This window comes from Salarias fasciatus, chromosome 19 (genome assembly GCF_902148845.1).
Source record: "Salarias fasciatus chromosome 19, fSalaFa1.1, whole genome shotgun sequence".
NCBI classification, from domain to species: domain Eukaryota; kingdom Metazoa; phylum Chordata; class Actinopteri; order Blenniiformes; family Blenniidae; genus Salarias; species Salarias fasciatus.
This window is the reverse complement of record NC_043763.1, coordinates 8,899,827-8,926,718: the sequence shown is the minus strand read 5'-3', so window position 1 is coordinate 8,926,718 and position 26,892 is coordinate 8,899,827. Positions and strand designations below refer to the sequence as shown.

The following is a 26,892-nucleotide window of genomic DNA, read 5'->3' as shown; positions in this document are numbered from 1 at the left end:
ATGGGGAAGGACTTCATTCAAGTGGCTTTGGGAGACACTTAGCAAGCGGCTGAACTGAGTTCACAAGCAGCCGTAAGAGGCTGCTTCTTGTGAACAAGTGCAGCCGTCTGTAAGTGCCAAGCCTTTCCTTTGATAACTCTTTCTTTTTGAAGGGACAATGATGCCTAGTATGCTTTCATCCTCCATCCTGACAGCAAACTGGCAGATCGCTCGTGATAACTGGTAGAACACAGCTCCTGATGCAACGCTGAAGCTGCGATTCGAGGTGCAAGTCAGTCACGCTGCAGCAAATTCACATGAAACCTTACTGCTCGCAAAATAGTTTGAGAAGATGTGCAGAAATCCTGTCTTCAAAGAAGTAACATGATTCATGCATGTGTGTGTGAGGTAAGCCTGAGTAATAATGCAGTGTTTATTTCAATACTTGATATGTTCTATTGTTGCGATTAAGGTTTTCTAATGATGAAGTATTGACAGGCATTCACTTTAGTTTTACATATCTGGCCGTTCAATCAAAAGATTCACTGTTAAAGTCAGCATAAACTGTGATGAATACAGTATTTTTTTTATCCTAGCAAGACATCTGTGACTGTTTAACATGCTGAACCAGAAGTTTTGATCAGCACGGCCAGTTCTTGTAACATTCACAAACAGACTTCAAAGAAACAAGGTTTGCATTTGATCTTCATTCGAACGGAGCGGCGGAGACAAACTTTAACCTCGCAGTGACCCAGCTTTCACCAGGAGAAACGCTACATCTGAACTACATTTACCAGGGTTAAATCCAGCGCTGATATCTTACTGGGGGATTCCTGGGGATCGTCCTAAGATGTTCCTGACAACAGTGTGCCTCGCCCGCCAGTCGGAGCCGGTGTATCCACTCGACTTGTCAGGCTGGGCTTTTCCTCTGGGAGATCCATTTCTCAGCGCCGCATCCTCGCGCAGCGGAGATGAACTTCAGATGTTCAGAGGAGCGTTCACACTGATTACACATGCACACTTTGACAACTGCAGACACCCCGGCAGGCCCGCCGACAACAAGCCCTGTCCGATTCCATTTGCCTCCACCTATAAACTCGCAGATGCTCCGTCTTCGCCCGTCGCCGATCCAGAGGACATCCACCTTACAGCCAGAGCATCCATTAATGGAAGTTAACCGCAGCTAGCCAGGCGTGGCCTGACATCATGAGAATTGCATGAGGATCTATAGTGAGACTGAAAGCCGGATGGAAAATGGATCGACGCCGAAGAGAGCTGTCGCTCTCTGTGGTTTGACATCTAATTCTGTGGCTGCAGAGGTTCCTAAACTGCTTTACAGTCCTGAAAACGTGTTGGAAAACAAACTACAGTGTTTGGATGAGACACCTTTTTATATTCCAGTGTTATTGCTTGAATTATTGGGATTAATTAAAAACACTATCAATCGTAACATCAACAACACAGACCTAGTTATTAAAAATGCATAATCAAACATTTCTTTTCAATCAATCGGCCATATTTCATGTAATTCATAAAATAACTCAGTTGAAATTGTATTGCAGAGTGTTAGAATTTGTCTTTCCTTATTGGATGCAAGACATATTTATTCCTGCGTTGGTAGATTTTACCACAATAACCAATATTTGGACAAGATATTTTCACCCACTGCTCTACTCTGCAGTTCGAGCTCCTGCGGTCTCTGTCGACCGTCTGAACAGCCACGTTGTAAAAATATCATATAAACTTTAATAATGCAAACTGGTTAAATCGCATTAAGTCAAGCATAAGCACTCAGGAATAAAAAATTCAATAATCGTATTCATGCATTTAAAGTCTCTCTTTGCAGTTGGCTCTATAATTCATATAATATATGAAACGGTTTCCTGAATATATTTCAGTCTTTGATAAAATAAATAAGGCCTCCATGACTGCCAGAAGCAGGCGGAATTGATTAATCAGGATGGGCATCTTGGAGACAACAATGAAACTGAATAAAAGCACTAATGCAAGGCTTAGTTGGACCGCATACAAAAAAAAAAAAAAAAAAATCACTGCTAAAACAATCTTTATAAAACTGCTGACTTTGGGGAATTTTACTTAAATCTATTTCCTCTGAGGCCAGATCACTGCGGGGTGAAGTCTGTGACACTCACTCAGAGGAATTCAAGCTTTAATGGTCCATGAATCATTTTCACCACTCCTTTTCTAAAAACTCCTCCTCCTCCTCCTCCTCCCCTCGCTCTTTATTCACTTCTTTTTGGCTTCTCTTTATCTCTTTTGTCCCACTTTTCTCTCCATTGTTTGTCTCTGTATCCCACTTCCTTCATTCCTTCAAGCCAAATGTATTTTATTGTCATTATTATTTCTTCTAAATTGTCTTCACACAACAACAGAATGTTTCCATTTGCTTCATGGTGCGTGAAACAAAGCCGCGCTCCACTCAGCGGTTTGAATAAATGGATGTGGAAACTTGGACATGGGTGATAACGGCGGCTGTTTCTGATACATTTATGACAACAACAGGTGAAAGTTCCTTTGTGTGGAGGGTTTCAATTCAAATTCAAATTGAAAGTGTATAATAAAACAATTCAACCCACATTGATCGTCTGATAAAGCATGTAAAGAACACGACGTTGCAGTTTTTTGATAATTCACAGATACATTTGTAAGCAGGAGAGAGTGGTTCTGATGTTTCCAAAAATATTACACATCTTATGATCGAAATTGTGTTTTATTGAGATTCTGATGTGAAGCAATTACTGTAATCATTAAATCAAACTCTTCATGATTAACTTAAGACATCATATGATAGAAAATCCAATTTCCAAACCAAAGTCAACAGAATAAGTCTACTGAAATTTAAGAGTATGACAGTTTATAAATGAATTTAGGCAAAACTACAGTACAATATGTGAAAAGAGGCAACACCATACCAGAAAAGTTTTAGGACATCCAACAGTGTAAATTTTACAGGTACAGACATCATTTGGTGACTTTGTTTAGATTTTATAAAGACAGAAAATTGAGAATAATTTCTGTTAAAACTTTCAACTCTACTAGTTTAATTACAAAGTGTATTAAAATAATGGCCCAAAACCGTAAACAGGTTAAGTTTGTTGTTGCAGATAATAAAGAAGAAAGAAGAGCAACAGCCTTGTGAGACACAGATTCAAAACACTCCAAAAATAACTCCTCTATATGCAAAAAGTGAAAATGTTCTAGTTAAAGAAGCCAGACAAAAACAAAAGCTTGCTCCAGTATCTGTTGCTGGCAAAATATAGTCTAATATAGAGGAGATCTCGCAGCAATATAATTTGCATGTAATTGTAAAATCAGCTTGCAGACAAAAGCCTAATTAAAATGCAGACTCAGACGCAGTCCTGTGATCCTCTCAACCGCACTGAGCTGCGTAATTAGGTGTGAAATGTAAATGACCCTGGTGGTTGAGTCGGCTTGTTTACTATTGCGATTGGCGCACATAAATGGCTCGCATATGGGGACCTTTTGTGATTCGGTTAGCACTGACGTCCGGTCAAGCCTCTTTTAATAATGGTGTTAACTGATTGAAACTTCTAATCTGATGTAACATCGTGAAGTATTCAAGTGACGTCAGGGGTTTCAAACCGGCGTGATCTGCTAATCCGATTACAAACAATCACACTGTGCTTTTGTCGTGCGCATCTTGAGATAGTATGTAAACATGCAAGAGAGAGACTCCAACAGGAAGGTAACCTGACAGCTTTAGCTAAAGCGAAAGGTCTCGGAGGTTATTCTGGCTTCCTAAGTCCATCCTGCAGGCCCAGCTGATACAATACCTGCGGCGGAGCTTCCTGCCATTCCTCACAGAAACGCACACTCTGCATGTCTCTGCAGCTTCCCTATCGCCGCCATCATCACAGCAGCCACATCCGCTTTTTAATGTTTGCTTTGTACTAACAGGTAGAGAGTTGATATAAAACAACTGCCAGCAGAAGAATGCAGAAGTCGTATTTTCCGTGTTTGCATAGCTGTGGAACATTTTGTAGTTCACTCATGAGCGTTACGGTCTACGGTAACTCAGCATACTGTCCATGGTTATATGGCGCTTTTTAGTTTGGAAATAATTATTAAAAATTAAACAATCCAAATTGATTAACTTGGATGCTACAGCTTTAAAAAGGTCCTTATCATATTCCTTTCTTCTGAGGCTACCATTAAATGAATAGTTTCAGCTTGAGTCCAGCGCCTGCTTCAAGGCGGCCATCTTGGAATACGCGCTTCATCGTGACGGAAGAAGAAAAATCAGAATCAATTTAAAGCGGAGTGAAGGTAAACATAATCGAGGAGTTATTTAATTCCACTTTATGAACGAGAATAAACCAGCCACTTTATTCAGAATGAAGCTAAATTCAGACTAATTATCTTCATTCAGAATTGGGCATTTACTAGGTCATTTTTAATCTTTTTAAAGCAGGATTACTCTTTATTCAGAATTAAAGGGGAATTAAAACTCATGTAAATGAACACTGAACGGCACAGTTCTGCAATTTCTGTTCAAGAGTGTGCCTGCACAAATTCTGTTTCAAAGACAGAAAATGGCTATAAGGCCAGTAATTTCATGCAGCTTAATCAGAAAGTGTTTTTAATGTCCTCTTTCTGGGAGTTTTTTTTCTCTCCTTGAATCTGAAAGTTAAAACAAAGTCAGTACTGCAGTCTGGGTTTCCTGTTAACACGGAGCCAAGTGGAGCGCATTTGATTTCTTTGTCCTTCTTCCAGTCATTCGTCCATTTAATTCCAGCCTTGTTGACAGGGGGGCTGATTATTGGTCTGTCTGAAGCAGGAAAGGAAGCCAAAAAAACACACACATACACACACAAGCCAAAGCCACTGAAGAGAGGTTTCGCAGGTATGAGTGAGGAGTTGTTTCTGGGGCTCAGAATCAGTATTAAAACTAGGTCTTATTTCTGAAAACGCTGCAACGGATAAGTGGCATTTGCACCTCTTCTTTCAGTTTATGCTCATTGAGCGAATGTGAATGCGAGCATAAACAAAATGGCGAACGGTCAGAGTCTTCTCACCCTCATGTGTTCCTCGGAGAGTATTTCAGTGACTGAGGTCTGGGAAGTGTGTGTGACACCGACACAGATGCCAGGTTTGAAAAGCAATGCTTGAAATAACTCTGCCGTGCACTTTGTCCACTGGGCATCGTTAGCTCCCGCGCCGGCGGTGTGTACCACAGATGTCGCTCGGATGTTGACATCGAGGGTTTATGGAGTGAAACTGATTTCATCAGCCCAACCGTCAGCCAAGGCGCTCGGTCTCGAGGCGTTCCGAGATGAAGGCACACCTGCCGTTGTGGCGGTTGGAGGGTAAACGTGCACTCGCTGCTGGCAAGTCGAACAGAAATCATATGAGGACATTCAGCGGAACAGTCATAATTCGTGGCAGTGTCCCAAATACTCTACTTTGGAAAAATCTGGGTAAGGAGGGCACTGTTGAGATCCACTTGGATGATCAGGGAAATGAAATTCATTTGAAAACAGATGGGACATTATTCCACGAAGGCACTTTGATCCCAAAATGAAAAATAAATGCCTAACCATGGAGACTATAGTCCAAAATCTAAAGACATCAATTCTATTAAGAGTAAACTCATCTAAATAGATAGGATAGAGTTTGGGCAAGTGATTTAAAATGACTCCACATGAGTGCCAACGACAATCTAGTTTGCAAGGCGTGATTAGCAGACAGGTTTGTGATCTGTTCGCTCCTGTAATGCAGGTTACAATGTTCCAGTTGAGTTGTGGTTAAATTGCCAAACATTAGCATTAGTTTCAGAACAGAGCAACACGATTACTTGTTTTCATTTTCTGGCTGGCAGAGCCTGTTCTGTGTGGCGTTTGCACTGAGCCTGCACAGGTTTTCTCCAACTACCCCAGCTTCCCACACCTGTCCAAAGACATGCTGGTGACTCCAACTTTATCTGTGTTTTGGATCTATCTTTGCGATAACCTTTTTGCTGAGTGTAGTTTCAGTTTATATAACCCTAGTCTGGATAAAGCAGTTATGGAAAATGAAAGTCTGTATAATTGGTTTTTTAAAAGGAAATACATATATCAAGCAAACATCGCTCCTCCACTTGCTACCACTGGCTTTAGGGGCCTTTGCAAGTTCTACTTTCATGTGGTTTTTATCCATAAACATAGATTTAGGGGCCCGCTTTAAGTGAAAATGCATCGAATTTTGCATTTTTGTTTCAGAAATGTTTGACCTTTACGCAGCAGTGTTTTGAAAAGAATGTCTGTTTACATGTAAACACTAAATACACGAGAAATGCTGTAGTTAACATGTCGGGCCACAAGTTGGTGCTGTTCCTTGTTTATAGTTGGTAGTTTATGGCTTTTATGGCTGATAATAGAACTACTGATGCAGCGTCAGATCCTGGTCCTGGATGATTCTGCTCTTCTTGTATTAGACATTACACCTGATCGGAGTGAGCAGCTTTGCGTCATGCTTTTTTATGAGTTTGCTGAAGTGGGGACACACCTAAAGCAAGTAGCAGAACCCGGATTTGATGCACTGCCCCAACTCTGCGTCATTACATGCACTTCATGCTGTACGTTCCGTGACATCCTGTCGGATGGCGGTATCTACAGCAGACTGTAAGCCTGAACATCTGCGTACTGTAATTCATACATGTGGTTAATTATTAGAGCAGAGGGCTCAGTGTATCGTCCCCGATGAGGGAAGAACACAGACAAATTAGGAACGGAGCAATTTCTGCAGCGTAGCAACAAAAACTAAAGAAGCCGTAAATGATGTCAGAAAAAGTCATAAATATGTCGTTTTACTGAGCTAATGAGATAATAGATGAACACAGTCACGTTTCTCATACAGCCTTTATTGGCCACCGCGGAGGCCATTACGTGATTAATGTCGAATCAGCATCAGCGAAAAACTGCCTGAATAATGGATACAATGCATCAGATGTGGCTGTAACCTTGGGAAAGATATGAGGACGAAGTGGGAGAGACCATCTATATGTAGCACACTTTGTACACAGCGGACAGTAAAGGCTCCAATCCATCCTCACGCCTCACAGAGACCAATCAATCTCCAGACGGAACCTCTCGGTTTACCTTACCGCACCAGAAAGTCACATATTTTGATAATGGAGCCTTTGAATTATAAAAAAAAAAAAAAAAAAATGCAAGCAAAAAAAGTATTTTCTAAAATCCAAAAAGCAAGCAGCTATCTTTTACTCCCTGGATTTATACCCATGGTTGAATCTGTGTGGAGTTCGTCTGTGTCTCTTGTCATCCATGTAAAATTTCTTGAACTTTATATATTTTCTGCAAGGATGACTCCAAAGAGGAACTTCAAAAAAAAACAACAAAAAACTGAGGGCTAAATGTCAGCAGCTTGGATTTCTCATTCTTGTTTATGAAAGCTAATCTGTAGGATCTGTTTCATTAAGAAAGTTCAGAGCATCAAACTAGTAACCAGGGAACAGTGTGACGCCAACCCCAGTCAGCTGAGTAATACCGTCAGACACTCAGCCACATTAACAGGAAACGAGAAAACATGATTAATATTCAGCTGCGTGGACTTGAGCCAGAGAGAGTGAGAGAGAGAGAGAGAGAGAGAGAGAGAGAGAGAGAGAGAGAGAGAGAGAGAGAGAGAGAGAGAGAGAGAGAGATACTCTGCCTGCAGGCAAACAAACACTGGCACAAACCAGGCCTCTTCCAGGAATAAGTGCAAAGTCAGAGGATGCAGCGCACTTGAGGAATCACAGGCCGCCCGGCAGGTTGAACCCAAATCGTAATCCCGGTAATGCTTTCGCCTGTCATGTTGGCTGGCCGTCAAAACGTTGAGCTGAGAGTGAATTACATCTCTGATAGTGTCTTTGTTTGGGGAACCGTTTAGTCTGAAATACATGTCTGAGCTGTGATAGGATGAGAAGTTCATCATCAGATTTTCATCCTCCAGTCTTCAGTAGTGGTTGATTTAATAAATCAGTGTTTTTTTTTTAATCTGTTCAAAACGGGAACTTGTACAGTTTGAATTTCAAATGCTGTCTCCACTTCTCCTAATGGCGTACGACAGTCTAACAAATTACAACGAAATGCGTCACATTCTGTCAGAATGAAATGTTTCTGAGTGGTGTTTACATGAACAAACTTTAACTCAACCTACAAATGCTGCTGACAACAAGGCACCATTTACATGTGGCAGTTTTTCTTTTGAAATCCGGAGGTCTGAGGGAAACGGACAGTTGACGACTCCAATCGGCTGCTTTCGGATGCTGCAGTACGTCGTATGACGGTGGCATTTCACTGTCACGCGGAGGTCAGGGTCTTCACTTTCTATCAGTGCCACTCTTCACGACCTTTTTGCTGAACTCGCGGTTCAAATGCCAACAGGAGTTTGACATGGTTGAAAGCAGTGCCGCAGTAATTATGTGACATTTAAGAAAAAAGAAAAAAAAAACTTTCTACGAAACGTAAACTGTCCTCGGGGATAACAGTTGAAGGGTGGCGTGCAGCAAAACAAAATCAGAGGGAAACCTTAATGAGTCAGGGCTCTCCGTTTTCACTGTGCTCACAGATTCATCACTTTAATATGCATTAGGTTCTTAGCTGGGGGGTTGGATTCGCAGTCATGAATCACCGTGACCAGGAGACACCAGACACAGAGCCAGAGGTCTTGGTGAAGTGCGCTGGCCTCATTGTGCCATATGGATTTCTTTTTAACTTGTCTGCGCCGATCCCAGTGGAAGCCGGGCTGACGTCAACAGACATTTCAATTTCTGAAAACCTGCTGCTGCAAAGGTGAACCCGAGGCCTCGGTATCCACTACAGCTGTGGGGTCAGAGGTCGACCGCATCGGCCTGGAAGCAGAGGGGCCTGGCACGGCAGATGGAGGCCGCCGCCGCCGCCATGATCGCGCTAGTTAATGAGCATCCTGTCAGCCTGCCAGATCACGCTCAGTAAAGTATTAACCAACAGTCACCGACACAGAGATAATGACCGCCTGAAATAGATCCCTCCATCTGTAGTTGAATAGCAGGAGTAGTCGTAGTATAAAGTTTGCAGTGAAGTATGAACTTGAAACAAATCAATGTTTTCATATAAATACTTGAAGATTTATTCTTAGCTTTATTGACCCTAAAAGCTGTGTGTTCTCAGGTTTTCAGTTTCAGGCTTCTTCAAATCCTTTTGAACATTTCCATAAATAAGAGCTGGGGATGAGAGCAGCTTTGATCGTGTTGGTTTTCTGGTCATACTTAACAGGTTTATATTCTTACCTTCTCTCAGGAAGGTATTTTCTGAACAGAACTGTTCACAGTGAGGTTCACGCGTGGATGAAACTGCAGGTTTTTTTTTTTCCTTTCAGTGAATGCCATCCAGCTCTTCCATTGTGCTGTGAGGTAAATACAACACGATGAAGGCTATGGGTAGTAAAAATAGCTTCCATTATTCCCAGAATTAGACAATGCATATCGCTGTTCACTTCAATTGCTGCATCGTCTCTCTCGGCCGCTTTTCCTCTGATAAACCTTTCTTACATACACGATATCCGATTAATCTCAAACGCTGACCGAGATCGAAGCCTTTCTGTTCAAAACAGACACAAAATTCAAGCAATAATCATATTGCAAGAGCGTCCATGAATGCACCACTGCTCATCTGAAGCCTCCAGCACACTGGCACATCACACAGTGAGGGAATTTGGCTGCCTGCAAAAATAGCCATAAAATAAAATCAGCATTAATCTGGAATGTGATTTCACTGTCCATAAATAGCGTTTGACAGTAATGTGAGACTAAGTCCTGAGGACGTTTGCGTGTAAACATATGATCAGTGTCTATTTGTCAAAGCCACAGTGACATGCATCGCTTTCCTGCCAGTGTGAGCTGCCCGCCACGAAAGCCAGAGGTTAGGAGGGTGGGCTTTAATGGGAGTGATACACCAGGGGAATGTTTTGCCTGAGAGGCAGAAAGTGATGCAGCCAAAGAAGAAATAAAACATTTTAACCATGGGTAAAATCCAGAAGGTTGGTAGAACCGTAAAACACGACAGGCCTCATAGAATTTTATCTTAACGCTGCAGGGATTTCCACAAGTAGGAGCAAGATGTAAAAGTTAAATTATAAAGCAAAACATGCTGTAATTGTCCTCTCCTTCTAAAATATACTGACAGGAACATATTTCTGTTATGAGGAGCTGAAGTGAGATGACCCTTGAAGCTATCACTGACTTTTGAAATTGGGACTCCAGTGTTTCCTCACAAGGGTCTCAAGGCTCAAAAGCAGGGAAAAAAAAGCGGGGAAAAATCCTTCGGACGAATGAATTTGAGGAGTCAGCGCCAGGTGCATTCACTTTGTTGCCTTCAGATTAAATATATGAAGTATTATTGAGTATGAAGTAACATAAAATACCTCGTGAGATCAGAACAGCAACAAATAAGCCTGGAAATACAAAAAAAAGTACTAAAAATCAAGGATTTATTTAACAAGCTTCGATCTGTTGATAAAATTGTATTTTACTCCGAAAAGACCATAATAGCTTCTTCTATGACATTAAATGTCTGGTTGAATCAACAGTAAAGCAAAACTCACAGCTTCTCAGTTCTGTCCGTGTGTTATTATGTCTGCAACAAACACACATGCAGTGTCGAGTGTCTCTTGTTTTCCAAGAGAAGAGAGCAATGATCTGGGAGAAACAAAAAAAAAAATGCAAATGTGTCTGAACAGCTTGGAAAGTGGCTCTCTCCAATCATAGCATGAATTATTAACGTGGTTTTTCATCCAATTAAAAGGCACACTGAAAAATATAGAAATCTCTTTCAGTCAGAAATGAGAATGCAGAGACCTAATTCTGTCCTGCCTTTTAAGGATTACATTAAATCGGACACTACAGCAGAGCCACAATTAGACAAACCGATAGGGATTGATTCAGCCGCGCCAGAGGGAATTCCCTAATCAAATGGTAATTGATTGAATTGAACCAATTAATTCCACCCTTGCTGGAACATCTCTGCCATTACAAAATGAAAAACACGGAACTGCTCCAGAGCAGATCAAACAAAGCCCTCTTTTGACAAAATTTTAATTACTACAAATTAATCTCAGGATGAAGCAAGTCTCATCGACCGCCGATTTCTGTCAGCTGTCATTTTTTTTTTTTTTTTTTCTGGCTGTGTTCAAAATAAGCTGTGTTGACATAAGCTGTATAATATCGTCAAGTTGGCAGCGAGAGACGGGGATTTACTGGAGCTACCACGTTTGGCCCACTGCAGTGCTAAACGGTATGAGTTGATTCGGCTGTAATATATCTCATTTAACATTACACTAAGCCACTTGGCAACCAGAGGATGTTTATAACGTCCGTGGCTTGTCTGGCCTTTTTGGGCTTTGTTGTTTTTTGGTTGGCAGCCTTGCAGCTCCTTGTTTTATTAAAACACAAGTCCAGCATGCAAACTCTGTGGCATCTGGGGAATAAACATAGATAGAGTCTAAATATAAACCTGAGAAGATGCAGGTAGCTTAATGTTCACTACTCGGAAGTTAAGATCATGTCTTTAACAATGTATTTGTGAGACAGTTTTCAATTCAGTCATTTCATAGCTTTATTAAACTTAATATTTTTCTGGTGAAAACTTTCTTCTAAAAGCTCTGCACACTCAAGAAAACATTCCTCCTCACAGATCATGTGTGCAGCTCATGTTCTCTCATCCTTGAAACTGGGGAAATTTGTTTCTAAAACTGTTTTGTATGAATTCGTCTCACATTATTGCCTGAATCCTTTTTCAGATTGAATTGCGCACAAATGAGTCCAAACATGCCAAAGGAAGAAAGACTGAGCTCATAAACAGTGACAGCTCCTCCACGACTCCCTCCTCACAGGATCCTTGCAGTAAACATTAAGACGTCGGAATTGGAAGCACATGAGAGCAGCACTGCGAGATCTGCCAACGCAGAGATGGAGTCCTCGGTAACTTTACATGTTCCCAGGGATCGTCTGGGGGGGAAGTGATCAAAGTGCAGCGGTGTGGTATACAGACGCAGAAAGACAAAATCAATATTTCAAAGCAGACCTTACTTCTTATGTGGATATAGAGTGCAGCACTTTTTTTTTTTTTTTATTTGCCCCGATTCTTTCAGTTGATGGCAACACCCGACCTAATGGTTCCTGAAACCGACTCTCACAGCACTATCGCTTCTCGGGGAAAACCTCAGAGAAGCCTCGCCGCCTTACGCCACGTATGAACCGTTACGCCGAGACCCTCGCTCGCAGCCGTCGACTCAGTCCCCCCCAGGAGGCGCAGCCTGGTTCTCACAAGCTTTTGGAGAGGAGCTGGTGCTGCGTGATCAGCGAAGCAGGAAGACAATCCACCCATCCATTATTCAGAGGAGTTACCACACGCGTTTGTCATGATGTAAAAGATACGCAGCGTTTTGACGAGACGGATGATCGGGAATACAAAGACGAATCAGAGCTCGCTTGGGGACGCTATGTGAGCCTTCAAAGAAAACACAGATAGAAACGGAGTTTCTTTTTCCTCATTATAAGTTGCGTGACACGAGTGTGCAATATCAGACACTTTTCAATTTGCAAAAAAGAAACGATGCATTTTTGATGAGGTCAACAGGGATGAAATACCGGCAACGCAGTCGAGACCTGTCGCGTGCGACACACAAACACACTTTTCCAGCCACCCAAGCATTAAATTTTGGCTTTCTCCCTTCAGGGAGTCACAGTAAAAAAGTTCAGCTAAGAAATCAGTTAAAGTTTACAGTAAACTCCATGACTTTCTAAAAGCTTTTACATGCTTTGCGTATAGAGTAACTTATCTAATTCATATCACTTCAAATCTAGAATCTACTTTTTCCATCCGGTTCAAACATGTAAAATAAAGCTGCAGAAACCTTTCTTTATTCTAGATGTGAGCAGCTTTTCGATGCCACCAACCTGGAAATATCAAAAATCACATCACACCTTCCACAAAAGATGACTAAACACAAAGTCACGCTGGGTTATAATAACCCACCGAGACAGAAAGAAAGAGGCTAATGGTTGAAACCGGAGGCAAGACAAACACATGCACTATATAGGTCAAGCTGCTCCATTTAACTTGGATTTCTTTGGCTGAATTCATTATGAATGCAGACGGCGCAACACTAAACACATTAAATATTCCCAGTAAATCAAAAGGAAGATAATGAGGATAAAATTAGTATTCGCGTCCCTTTAATTTCACATGGCTTTGAACGCTATGCAAATATTGCACGGGGGAAGCAGCTCGGCTTACACTCTGTTGTGGCAATAGTGTCAGATGAATTGTCATATGAAATTCATAAGGGAGGAGGGTCTTAGCTTCTGTGGAGGGGAAGAGGAGTGGAAAGTGGGTCATAATCTAAAGATACTGTCTTCTCTGCGCTACAGGAGAGTGACCCCTGGCTTTTCGTCCTATATATGTGCCCATAGCCTCAGTGAAAGGTCAGGCGAATGCTGTTTCTTTATGCTGCGAGTGCTCACAAGCATGGGCAGCCCCGACTCTGATCCGACCAATAATGCACAGCTGGATGGAGACCAAGCTGTGAAGTCTTCTCCTGCAGACTACTGGGGCGTGGAAACAGCGGTGGGCTCCGTGGGGAAGCGGCGTCACACAAGAGCTCACGAGATAAACAAGGAAACTCAAACTGATGTGGCAGGGGGGTGTGTCCGAACTGTCAAATCGAGGAGCTGTTCCTATCCGACACAAAAAAAAACAAACAAAAAAATAATACAGAAAAAGACCAACTTTGACTTCCTGACTTTGACGGATAAATGTCATGACAGGACACGCTGCAAACGCTGTAACAGTGGTGTTAGGCTAATCCTTTGGGCCTCCGGGGCGAGCCACTAATGGGCTAAAACATCAAACAGATGGATCGTAAGCCTGAGATTTAGTGTGGGCCACAAAAGCCTCCAAAACATGAAAGTAATCTATCGACTATATCAGGTATACCTGCAGGATACGAGCATGAAAAAAGCATGACGAAGCTCAATACTGAGGCTGCTGAAATCAAATTAGAGCCATGCTCGTGTCATGTAGCCTGAAAATGAAAATGCTTGCTGTCTGCAGTGCGAAGGAAGACCTAGACATACAAATAATTAAACTTCAGCATCGTAAAAGTGGAAACAGTGAAATAATAATTACGGCTGAGGTTTTTTAATTAAAAATTAGAGCCCGGCATTTCAGAGGACACAATAAAAACAAATCTATTTGCGGCTGTGGCGCACAACTGCCGAACAGACACGATTTTTGTATTAGAGGCATGTTGTGTCCTCAGCTGACCTGCAAAAAGAAAAGAAAGCTTGGATTCCAAATTCATGTCAAAACAGTTGTGAATTTGTGACAGAACAAAAGGCAGAAATGTTTAAATCTGCCAAAAGTTCCTGACAGATGCAGTCTGAAATGAACTCTCTGCTGTAAATCTGTTCAACTTCTGATCAGATTTGAAAGCTGTGAGTCGTCTGTGCAACAAAAACGCTCTCAGTTTAGTAACATTTGGATTTTATTTGCACATTTCAATGATCAAATATGAACAAAACATGAAGATATCAGAGACACATTTTTATTTACTGACTAGATTCTCTCGGCTTTATAAAACAGTTGCTCTCTTTAACGATAATCTGCTACAGCGGAGGATTTTAAAATAAGGGAGGAGCCTCCTTCCTCATAGAGCTTTAACTACAACGTGCTGAAAAACACCCGAACCGTACTTGTTACTGGAAGGATATCTAATGAACCGACTAGTCCAATCTGGTAAAATAGACTTTTGTGTCTAATACTCCTGTAATTAATGCAGCTGCGTTATAGTCGTGCTGCTGTCTCTCTGGAACTCACACCTTATATAAAGGAAACCATTCAGCAATATTGTAACGTTTCCTTCAATACCTCACAAATGCACCCTTTATCTGAAGCCAGAGTAAAATGAAAAACAAAACAATACAGGAGCATGGAGCCCTATAACAGCTTATGTGAATTAATCCTGCCTTTCATTCACTGCCTCCCAACGTCCGCGCTTAATGCACCAAATCACGGTGAACACATTATTAATGTGTGCCATGTGGAATTAACACTAATGTAAAGGACTGGTCCGAGCATGCAAACAAACTGTAAGCTGCATCTGTGCATGACCTATATTTCAAAAGAAATGCAAGACTAATAGATTGCAATAGCTCTAATGATTAAAAGCCTGTGTTACTCTCATGTAACAATGTGTTTTAGTGGTGTACACCGTCAGGAGGATGGATTACTGCACTTACCCTGAAGGTATAGGGGTATTATAGTGAGTTGGTTCAATAAATCATGACGATATGAAAAAAAAGAAGAATATATATCAGACTCTAAATGATTTAGGCGAGTCAATGAATGTGTTTGATCAAATTAGGATCAGTTTTGTCTGACAATGTTCTTTACGATCGAAGACAACCGATATAAATTACATGAAACCTTTACAACGTATTAATACACTCTATCCGGTCATGTAAAATGCAAAACATGTTTCATGAATAAATAACAAAAGAAAGATTTAACCACGTTAGGAGTCATGTGCTTTTTTTCCCCGACTAACCGAGTTCTTCTGCTCCGCTGGCTGCGAACACTAACCTCTAACCTCGCTGTTGCTGGCAAACACAGTAAAAATAGCCTGGTGGAAAGAGAGGGAAGACCTTGGTAATGGAAGCTGACCGGGGTCACTGAACACCTCGTAAAGACCGCAGGCGTTTTTTTTACTTCTCTAACCTGCAAATTTGCTCCAGATCTATACTGTACAGCTGTGAAGTAATTTCATGAATCGAGTTCGGATATTATTGGAAATGACAGCAATATTTAAGTGATGATTGCTAAATGCACCTACCCACTATCTGTACCACAATATCCAACTTCCAGTCAGTGGAGGAGACCCCGGTGGACTGCAGAGATCAGAATACACACAAGACACATCACCAGTTCATCACAGGCCAAACACAGAGGCTTCAAAGTCCATGCATGCACAGAGAGAACATGCAAACTCCAGACAGAAAGGTCTCCGAGCCCACGTGACATTTCCACATGAGCAGATATGTTCAACAACAATCGACTGACTCAAAACACGCGTTTCACATTTATATTATATAAGATTTAACAGATGCTGAGCGCCGCTGTAAATGCATGATGTATACGATGGACCGCAAGCGTGGGTTTTGGATTTGCACCTTTTTCTTGCCGTTTTCTATATAAATAGAAAACTGACACCACTAAACACGCAATGTGTTTCTCTAATGTTGGACAAAAACATCAGCACACGTGCACTAATCCATACGGAGTCATTTCAAGCCCCCTCTCTCACCGCGGCTGCCTCTTGTGAGCGTCGGCTACCGAGGACAGGAGGCTTTCACCACCACACAGTGATTCAAATTCTGAGAGCACCGCCTAGTTTCAAAGACCTACTTAGAACTGAAGCATAATAGCTGTGATGCCATGAAGGAAATAAAGGCTGGAGACTGAGCGAGCTGCGGCGCTTAAGGGGAATGCTTACAGAAAACACAGATGTTTACAGAACAGAACTGGAGAAAAAAAAAAAAAAACTCACTCAAAGATTGAGGAAAAATGAAGCATGAGCTTCATGAGCAAAAGTTCTAAGTCTGAAATAAGCATGTAAATGGTGGATTGCTGGCCATTAAGTTTGTGCACGTCTGTTGGTCTCCCTTGGCAAAGCCCATCCAGATGTTCTTCTGAGTGATTTCACCTCAAAGCCACCATGACAGCAGAAAGTCATTCAGAGTGGAAATTAACTGGCTAGATGTACATTCACAGAGCAAGTGACCCTGCGCAACTCTAATCTTAAATTCACACATATAGGTCATTACAGCCCGCTTTACATTATACATGGGATGATAACGTCCCCTGCATGAGCAGCATATGCAGCTTTGACGTCACACACACACTGTCACACCGGGCTCAGATGGGTTGCCGGTACAATGACAGCTGTGTTTTTGATAAACGTCAGAGATATAGGAACAGACTCCCGCTTAAAGAAGTCAGACAAGGTCCCAACCTAGAAATGATAGGCATGTCTAGGTTGGTGGTATGTTAAGCTTTTGAGTGCTCTGTGCAATACTGTTCAATCCACTCCCCTCGTCCGCACCATCTGAACGATAATCCACAAACATATCTGTAATTGCCCAGTGGTTTGACGTTATATATACACTGACAGAACATGAATAAAGTCCCTGCAGGCCTACCCTGCAGTGCAAGAGGGAGAAAGACAGTGGAAACACAGAGGGAAGACATGCTACTGAAAATCCCACTGTAACACGATCACAGAGTTCATTCATGTGCTTAGATAGACGCTGCACACCTGAACCAGTTATGAAATCATGAAAGGAACCAGAGCTCTCGGTGTATCAAAAAGGGACCAAGAAAAGCTGGAAGGTACTCAGTTTAACGCCCTAAAACACCGAGCTGATGACAGAGAGAGCATCAAACAGTCTAGGTTTACTCATTCTACTGTGTCTTAATCATCTACATCCCATTCATTCATCATCTGGAAGATATTTCATTTAAATAAAGATGTGATTCAATAACCAGCGTGACTGTCTTTCTGTGTTGAATCCGTCCAGGTGTGCTCAGTACTGACCGGGATCAGCTCAGCTCCATGTCAGTAATGCAATAAACCGCGGCGCCAACTTCCAGCGGACTGTCACTGTCCATTTATGTGCAAATATTTGCAAATGTCTCTGCAAGTTGCAGCCCGGTGGCTATGCTCGTAAACCTACCGAACATATGTGTGATCATCTGGATGCTGGAAGACCGAGCATGCACCGCAGCGTCCTCATGCAAGCTACTGTAACTTGGGACTCGGTGCCAACCAGACCGAGAGACATCTGCTTCAGGAGCATCCAGAGGCAAGGAGGGAGCGCGTCGTGAAAAATGCAAAACAGAGGAAAAGAGTGGCAGACCGAAGGGGCCACATCACACTCCCACTGATATGGATACACATTCACTGTACAAAAAAGTGGAATATTTTGGATCACTTGGCAAATCATGAGGCAAACCAGAGTGGACTAGTATGTCAGGAAGGATATGCTGAGTGTTTTTTTGCACATCCATCCATCCATCCCAACATTTTCTATGACGTCTGGTTTGCTGTTTTCTTGAATTTTTGCTGTGTTGTGTGTTTTTTTGCAGCAAAAACTGCAAAAATTCAAAATCTTACCAAGTTCATTAGTTGTTCAGTCAAAATGTCTCATCCCATTTGATTTAAGATACATTTAGGATAGAGAGGCTTATTTCTTGATTTAAAATTCTTATATCAAGATCTTCTTTAAAGTAAAATTTACTTACTGCATGGGCAGATCATTTCACTTGTTTTAAGAGCAATTTTCTTTAATTTAGTGTTGATATCTTGTATTTGGGTGAACGTTTTTGGCAGTGCAGGTATTTACTTTTAGAGGATTCTTTTGAATTTTTGGATAGTCATCAATTCAGTCTGAATACAAAATGCGGACATATGAAGATTTATTGATAGAAAATTAAGTTAAAAATCAAAATTTTCTTTCGCCTGTTCACATCTTTACGCTGTGAAAGAAAAACCACAACAGACTGAGAACTTCTTTAGGACAAAAGGGCCAGCCCCTCCACACCCAAGTGACAAACTAAATGTGACACTTAGCATAAAGAACCAAAGTAAAACAACAAAAACATGGCTGCAGGTAGCAGCTTTTAAACAACAAGACCACTCATCTCATTCGTTTGCATGCCGAGGCTCTTTCCTCCTGACAACACGTCCCACCTGTACTCACACAGTGAAATCGTCGCTGGTGTTTTAAAACCCACTTTGTTCAACAGAAAAAAACAGTTTCATTCAGCCCTCATTTTACAGTGACAAAGGCAGCGGCAGCTGTCAGCTGCTGCAGGCCTTGTATTTTTCCAGGCTCTATTCAGGCTGTCTTTTCTTCTGTCTAAAGCAGCCTGCTGGTTCTGCTTGTTCTCCGATCGGCTGGCAGAGCAACAGAGGCAAATCTTCTCAGCGGCTCTGCTCCCTTCACAGGTCTGGGGATGTTTTTAAACCGAGGACGCAGCAAACGGGACTTTAGGGGGAGCCTGAGCCCATTGTGAGGACAGCATTAAAGAGAATCCATCCAATCAGGAGGATTTATGTCGCCTGCTTTACTAACAAACATTAAAGGTAATTATTTCCTCACTTCTTGAAAGGTTTTAAACCACTTTGTACAGTTCTTGTTAACTCTGTCATCTGCGTCTTATAGCTAGATATAAAACTGTCCATATTTAATACCAGCCATCCCAAAAAAAATTGAACTATCGCTTACAGGCAGCACCAGGCTGCAACACTTTATAAGTAAACTGGTACTTCTCCTCCTTCACAGGGCGAACACATCATCCCAGTCATTATAATATGATACACATGTGAACAAGAATTCTAACAAACACCAAATGGTCGTACCATTCCAGTCACCTGCCTGCCATTAGACCCCTGAAGGTATGTTGTGGTATCGACCACAGAGATGTCTGCAGCAGATCCTTTGAGTCCTTCACTTTATGGCCGCCATGGGACTACATGCTTCATTGACTCTTAGCCACCAATGATTTGGTCGCCGGTTAAACGCCGTCCCTTCCTGAGACGGCTTTTGACAGATACTGACCACTGTGGACAAGGACCACCTCACATGACCCCAAGATTCTCTAAACTAGCGATCCTTGTTTAATTTAAACATGAACTCCAAAATGACCATCAAACTGCAATATCAAGAGGGCACTACTCCCATTTATGCATTGAAATAAAAAATAAAACCCTTTGCTTCGGTAGTTTCAGCCTGTAAGTGAGTACAAACTTGAAACAACACACTGAGTTTTGATGGCTTTATTCTTTCACATGACAACGTCTCACCGCACAAAACAGAGAACGACATTTCTTTCCTCCTTTATCCTCAAAATAATGAAATTCCCATCTCCTACTCTGGTCACACCTGTGTTTCGCCGAGCTCTATTAGCGTATGTAAACAGAACTTGTGGGTCTTTGTGTGGTGTGTGAAATGGTGGTATTAAATTCCCATTAGAAGGCATTATGGCCAGCGGTGTTCAGCAGTGTGAAGGCTCGAGGCTGCCATCTCAATCTGCCCATAAAGTTCTCCATTTTTACCACTTTCAGCATATCAATATGTTGTCTAATATACCCCAACCAATAACAGTTGTCCTTTAAAAAAGGACTACCTGCCGCCTTGATTCATTAGTTCTGTATTTTATTTTATGTTGCTTCCTTTTCATGTAAGTTATCTCAGCCCCCTCAGCTCTATGGCTACATTAACGCTCTTAAGTTCCAACTGGAGCAAGTAAGAAGGTCATTTACATCTGAACCAGTATTAATAGCATTAACCCCTGCCTTGTCCGTCAAAGTCGTGAACCAGTCATGCGAGAGGGCCACTCAGGAGAGAGAGAGAGAAAAAAAAAAGCACATCGCTCATTGGGAATTGATTTGCTACTGAGCCTGGACTGAGGGTCAGAAGCATCGTGGGATTTAAAGCTCTTAATCACTGGAAATCCTGCGGACCAGAGGGGGACACGCCACTGTGTTCTCACATAAATTAAATTGTACGATCAATGCCAATGTGGAAGAAACAAATGGAATCCTGTTTATGATCATAGTTCAAATCCAGGAACAAATTTCAATCTAGACGATCGAAAACATTCTTTTCCTGTTATTAGCTGAAACCATCCATTTATTGGAATTCTGGCAAGATGTACAGGAAATAAAACCTCAATGATGAGCATCAGAATAATCCATTTTTCAGAGTACTGTCTTGTTTCCAGTCAAAATCCTGATCGCAAATCAATTCTGAATACATAAACGGTGCAGCGATGAACTGATATGAACACTAAGCATTGTTAAAAGACTGAACCAGTCTGAAGCCGTTACTCCTGCTGAGGAAATGGCCCACGCTGATTCACAATCTGCAAATATTTAACACACTAAAGGCGAACAAGGAAACCCAGTCAGCTCCAAATATGTAGGAATATATATTCACACTATTAATATATGAAAGAACGATGCATGCTTTTACAATGTAACTACTGTGGAGGATGAAATGGGGGGAAAAAAAAACATAATGAGCCTAAAAGGATGACCCATTTTCCAGCTGAAACGCTGCGGCGGTGACATAACACGCCAAATGTTAAACACACGGTTCAACTTCAGTTCAACAGAATTCCTTTGTTAGTCACAAACAGTTACTTTCAATTTTATGAGGCTGCATCTCGAAAGCTCAGTGTAACTAGTGTCCTGTTCGCTTTAGCAAAACCTCAAACAGTCGCATCTTTTAAGGGCTCTGTGAATGAACTTTGAACTTTAAACTTCAATAGGACGTGCCGATGAGAGTTGAGGTGCTTTTAACCCTGAACAATAGGGAAAAAAGACTTTTCCAAGTGAATAAAGCTGCGCTTGCGTTGACTATAACCTAGAAAAGCGAATCAGAAAGAGCCTTTGCACTTAGTAGTTGGTAACTTCTGAATCATTCATGGATAGTATGTGCTCGGCCACAGCTGAAGGCACAGTGCAACTGTTTCAAAGCACAGGGCACTTTGGGTGAAATAAGTGTTAAATCCATTTTATTTAATGATATCCACAAGATGAAGACAAAAAACAGCACAAACTCCAAATATTTACAGTTCGACGTGACACAGACCATTCAATAACACCACAGAAAGACATCTCTGGTCCAGAGGACATTTACTGTTGATGAGCCGCATTTTAAAGTTGTATCTGCTGACGACGGACTAAACTAAGACAAGTGTGTGATTGTGCATTAAAAGCCAGGGTCTCTCTGCCCAGCGCCACCGCTGAAAATAACTGCACCTCAGGTATTAAAATGCAAAGCTATGGCCAAATGGTGCGGCGTCCAGCCGTGTTTCTTCAGCGGGAATCCATCCCTCATAAAGTTTCGCAGTGTGACTAAAACCAATTCATGCCACCGGTTCAACATGCACTGGCTGAGGGCGGATATCTGCACTGCAATCAAATCCAGGATCCATCAATCACGCCTTCCACAGATAGCAGCAGATTGTTGAGAATAAGCCAAATGTGTCACTGCTTTTCATCTGGCTGCTCTCCAACCATTAGCTGAGTGTATTATGGACTGAATGGCTTTGGCGGATGCCAAGGTAGAATAACTGCTCTCTGCAATTACATTAACAGACGACACAAAGCGCCGGGTTTTCACACATGCACAAGAAGCTGCACACGTACTGTCGGTCAATGCATCACCCGGAGTGAACATCTGTTGTCAAGGCAGGCTGATCCATTGTCCCAGTGACCTCTATCTGCAGAGGTCAGGGGATTTTTAACTATTTCTCACTATGTGCGAGCTCTTTAGTGAAAGCCTTTATCTCCACTGGATTGTATTATCTTCCTCTTGCAAATGTATGGATCACTGTTACTACCTGCACAATTTAACAGACGACATAGGAAAACTGGGGGTGTGGTGTGCAAACCAGGGATGTTCATACTGCTTTGGATGAAATGAAGTAAAGTTTTGAAATGGACCTGGAAAAAAAAATACATCTGCGTTTCGTAGATTCTTATACTGTGGGTCTTTTAAATGTCAAAGCGTTGAGAGAGGACTGCAAAGCATGATGACCTGCTAAAAGCAAAGTTTAGGGATGACGAGACACAGCTGATAACAATCAAAGGCAATCAGGGAGGAGAGCAGAAAAGACGACGAACTCAGGCAGAGAGAGTCCAGGAAACATGACGACAAATTTTCTTGCCTTTTGTGCATCTTCACATGCAGAAATATGTCTCAACTGAACGCGAATTGATTTAAATCCAAGATTATTTCACTTTTATTTCAATCTCGAAAATGGAAACAATGCATCAGAAACAGACACATCTGGTTTCTATATCAAATTTATCCAACTGACAATCCAACTGCGAGGCAAGACTGTGATCATAAACATGATGGTCGTGCCACCTCAATCTACCAAATGGGGAATATTTCATATCCCACTTTAACTCAGTGATTGTAGGTATCACAGCTTGTTCAGAAGAGAACATTCTTATGGTTTGGCTGGATAAAAATTCAATAAATACATCGATAAAAATTAATTTATCAAAAATGATCATGTAACATCTATGAAATCAGTTTTACGGCATAAAATTTCATTCTGAAACAAATTTGAATATTCAAATATAGACGTCCATCTCAGTATGACAAAAACATCCAGTCTGACTGTTTGTCCAACATTCATAAACTTGTAAACTGTTTCAGTGAAACATTGTAGGGGAATTTAGGGACTCGAGGTAAATGATTTACGTACAGCTGACTATCATGTCTGTGACTGCAGACATATCGACAATCCAACTGAGGACAGACTGACCTTCAGGCAATTTAGGGTCACTTTGGAAGGAAGTCGAGACTTCCCTGATGAAACTCTGCACAGAAAAGGCCTTCCAGACAGCGCTCAAACCGGGGATTTTGTCTATGTGAGGCAGGAGCACTAACCACTATACACCTCTGTGCTGCCTTCAACTCCAGCATTCAAGAAGACGACAGCGTCAGAAACAATTCTGGAAGGTTGTGTAACTGTTGTTGGTCCACGATTCCAAAACTCAGCTCAGCTCAGTTTAATTGAATTAACTTGAGCTCTATAAATAAACATCTTCAGTGAGTGAGCACTGCAGCGAGCCAGTGCAGACCTTTACCACAGACACCGACACATCCTCAGAGCAATAAAGAAGAATCACTGCATGTCAGAGCCATCAAACAGATTCGTCACACTTCTCATGGCAAACACAGCATTGTGAGCATATAAAATCTCATGTGACGGCTCTTAAAGTCCCAGCCTGCACTGAGAGGGAGGACACACAGCTGCTGCCTACCTTGTGGGAGTAAGGCGCCTGTCCCAGGTTGATCCCGTCTTTCGCCAGCTTGTCCCGTATGAGCACCTTGAGCTTCAGTTTGGGATAGGTCACAAAGTCGTTGCACTGTGTGAATCTCAGGTCGTGGTTTCCCGGACAGGAGGGCAGGTGGACCCCCGCGGCCTGCGGCAGTGACCTGTGCGTCCTGCAGTCTGAGTGAGACAGGTGGAGGCGGGCAGAAGCATCCAGAGGCTCTAAGGTGAAATAGTAACCGGGTGCCTTCCTTCGGTCGTGGTCCTTCAGCGTCTCCACCGCCGCCAGCAGCCTGTGCCTGTGGTACTGGACGCGGACGCCGATGGCGTCCAGGTCGGGCTCCCCGATCTGCTTGCAGACTTCCAGATCGTCGTAGCCATTGTCCAGGAAGGACTCCACGTACTGGGCCAGGTGGAGCTTGGACAGCCACTGGAGGACGAGATTCGGCCCCTGGCTCATCTTCACAAGGGATTCAAGAAGATTTACCTGAAGTGCACACCATCATCATCATCATCACCACCATCATCATCATCATCTTCTCCTTTGGTCTTTGACTTCACTCACAGTTTCTGATCTCCGGATAACAAACATCTACTAGTGGTGAGGAGATAGTGAAGCATATTTAGAGGAAGCAAAGTGAGAGTTACTGAAAAACACCTTGAGAGCGTTTCAGGTCAACATAACGCAAAAAGTCCTCACGATAAAGTAACAACTAGTGATGGTGCTGAAGCTGAATGAAGGCATGATGGTTGGTTTTTTTATTTTCCTAGGTCGACCAGAAACAATCCAAGACACATTACTTGCAGTTTGTTGGAGTTTGTATAAGAGGTCGTTGGTTCAGTCGTTTTCAGCTGCTGAAAAACTTATTTAAAATCAGGGTGAAAGTAAAAGATGGAGAGTTGTCGTCTCTTCAGGCTGCATTCATCCTCTTTTCCTCTTTGTTTGGTTCATCCCAGAAACTGAAGCGCTCCATGAGGAGCTCCATCAAACATTCATCGGGCCACGCGCAAACTACCACACCAGCGCGAGGGGAGGCAAATATGCAAAAAAAAGAAAAAGAAAAAAAGAAAAATGTTTATCCGTTCAGAAAGCACTTGTTCGTAGCTTACTGTGTCCCTGGTTTTCTCCCTTATCCAGTTTCTCCGCGTCTCCACTCTGCGCGCCGGTTCAGCTCCTCGGTGAGCGGGGATGCTGCTGCCGCTCCGGCTCCCTCCGCCGGTCTGAGCCCCGCTGCGGGGCCGGAGGATGCTGCTGCCGCTCCGGCTGCTTGAGCCGCTCTGAGCCCCGGCGCGGTGGCGGTGGAGGAGGGCGCTGGCGCCCCCTGCAGGAGAGGCCGGGGAACTGCAGGATAAAAGTAAGCAATACATGAAAGAATTGAATTAAATTAAATTAAATTAAATTAAATTAAATTAAATTAAATTAAATTAAATTACAAACAACTAATGAATTTATATAGTACGACAATTCAACAAATGCAGTTTTAAGTATCTTTTTAATCATGCAACACTGCCTCAATTCAAAAATTAAAAATAGCTGAATCATACAAATTTGATAAGAATTCCTAATACCAATGGCAAAAAAAGAAAAAAAAAATTGAAGTTTTTTTTGACGTCCTCCAATTGGTCATTTAGGGCATATCAAATCCTTTAATTCAAAGTCTGTAGAAATTAGATACAAAATAAAAGTGTTGCAAGATAGAAAAAAGATGATATACGCTTACCATGATGTAGGAAATGAATGTTTAGGTTGTTGTTACCTATAGATTTGAATGGGAGCGCGTTGGGTTTGCTTATCTCTGTGACCACAAACTGACTGTAAAAGTGATGGCAGCAGGAGAAAGTGATCATGAACTTCCAATTTCACTGTGCAGGGAGGTACAGAGTGGAGAAAGAGAGACAATGTTAATGCCATGCAGTGTCAGTCATATGATGATATGGAGAGTTGTAAAAAGGTTTAGAGCAATAAACAAAAGGTTAGAAGATGCTCGACGGTGACCGGAGTCAGCTCAGATTATAAGCTTTATCAAACAGTAACGATTCGAGTCGACTCTTAAAGGGGAAAAACTATGTTAGCCTCCCAAATTGAAACATTTTATTTTGAGGGAAACATTCCTCATATTAATCAGAAGGTAAGTGGTAATCCTGTGATGAATCTCTTGGGAAAAACAGCCTATTTTTTTCTGAAACAGTTGTGTAATTTAGGGAAGATGTGATGATGATTGTCAAGAAATCACTGTATTACAGTTTCAGTGCGAGTGCAGGTACAGATGCTGTTTGGTATCTGAACATCCCTCCAAACACAGCACCTGTCGGCATAAACAAGTATTTTCTATTTTTCTTGTTAAAAGTCTATATATAGTCTACAACCTACATTAACTTCCAGATCAAGAAAAAGTTTACAAGTTCATATTAAACATAAAACACAACACAAATGTTGTTCTGATTGGTTTTACATTTATTTTCCATTGCACAATAATATCTATATATACTGTATCTACAGTCTAAATTGTTTGTGGCAGCAGATTAAGTCAGACATCCATGTGAAATTTATTTTAATAAAACTGTACAAAAATTGCCTACTATGAGAAAATACTGCAACTCCACAGATATTCATCCCAGAAGACAGACGGATGGAAGTATGGTAACTGAGAAACCCTCGAGCTCTCCTGCACGGTGCCATGAGCGCAACTTCGACTTCAATGCATTTCTACAGCGCCGGGAAAAAGCCGGAGTCTTCATGAAGCAAACAGTAACATTAACAGATGCACCCAGTAAAATAAATATAATCTCTCACACGTATGCGATTGGCATGATCAAAATAGACGTGGGACGACGCTTCTGGTTGTGTGAAGGAAACTTCAGTTTTGTTCAACATGGTGATTAATACAAATGCCAGAACAGACAATCTCTAAAAGGGATAATACATGGTTGTTTCAAGTTTGTAAACACTTAATATCATGCATCCTTCAATGTGCAATAAGAGACCATTTAGGACATA

At 41.9% G+C, this 26,892-nt stretch overlaps 1 protein-coding gene across 1 annotated transcript in view; it reads right to left on the bottom strand.

Moving 5' to 3' along the window:
• LOC115406752 (SAM and SH3 domain-containing protein 1-like) overlaps positions 1-24,455 on the bottom strand; it is a 44,645-nt gene extending 20,190 nt beyond the window's left edge. The window contains exon 1 of the mRNA XM_030116971.1: positions 23,884-24,455. Within this exon, the coding sequence (XP_029972831.1) occupies positions 23,884-24,354 (471 nt within the window). The 5' untranslated portion in view covers positions 24,355-24,455. The remainder of the gene's footprint in view (positions 1-23,883) is intronic.
• Between the last annotated feature and the right edge of the window lie 2,437 nt (positions 24,456-26,892).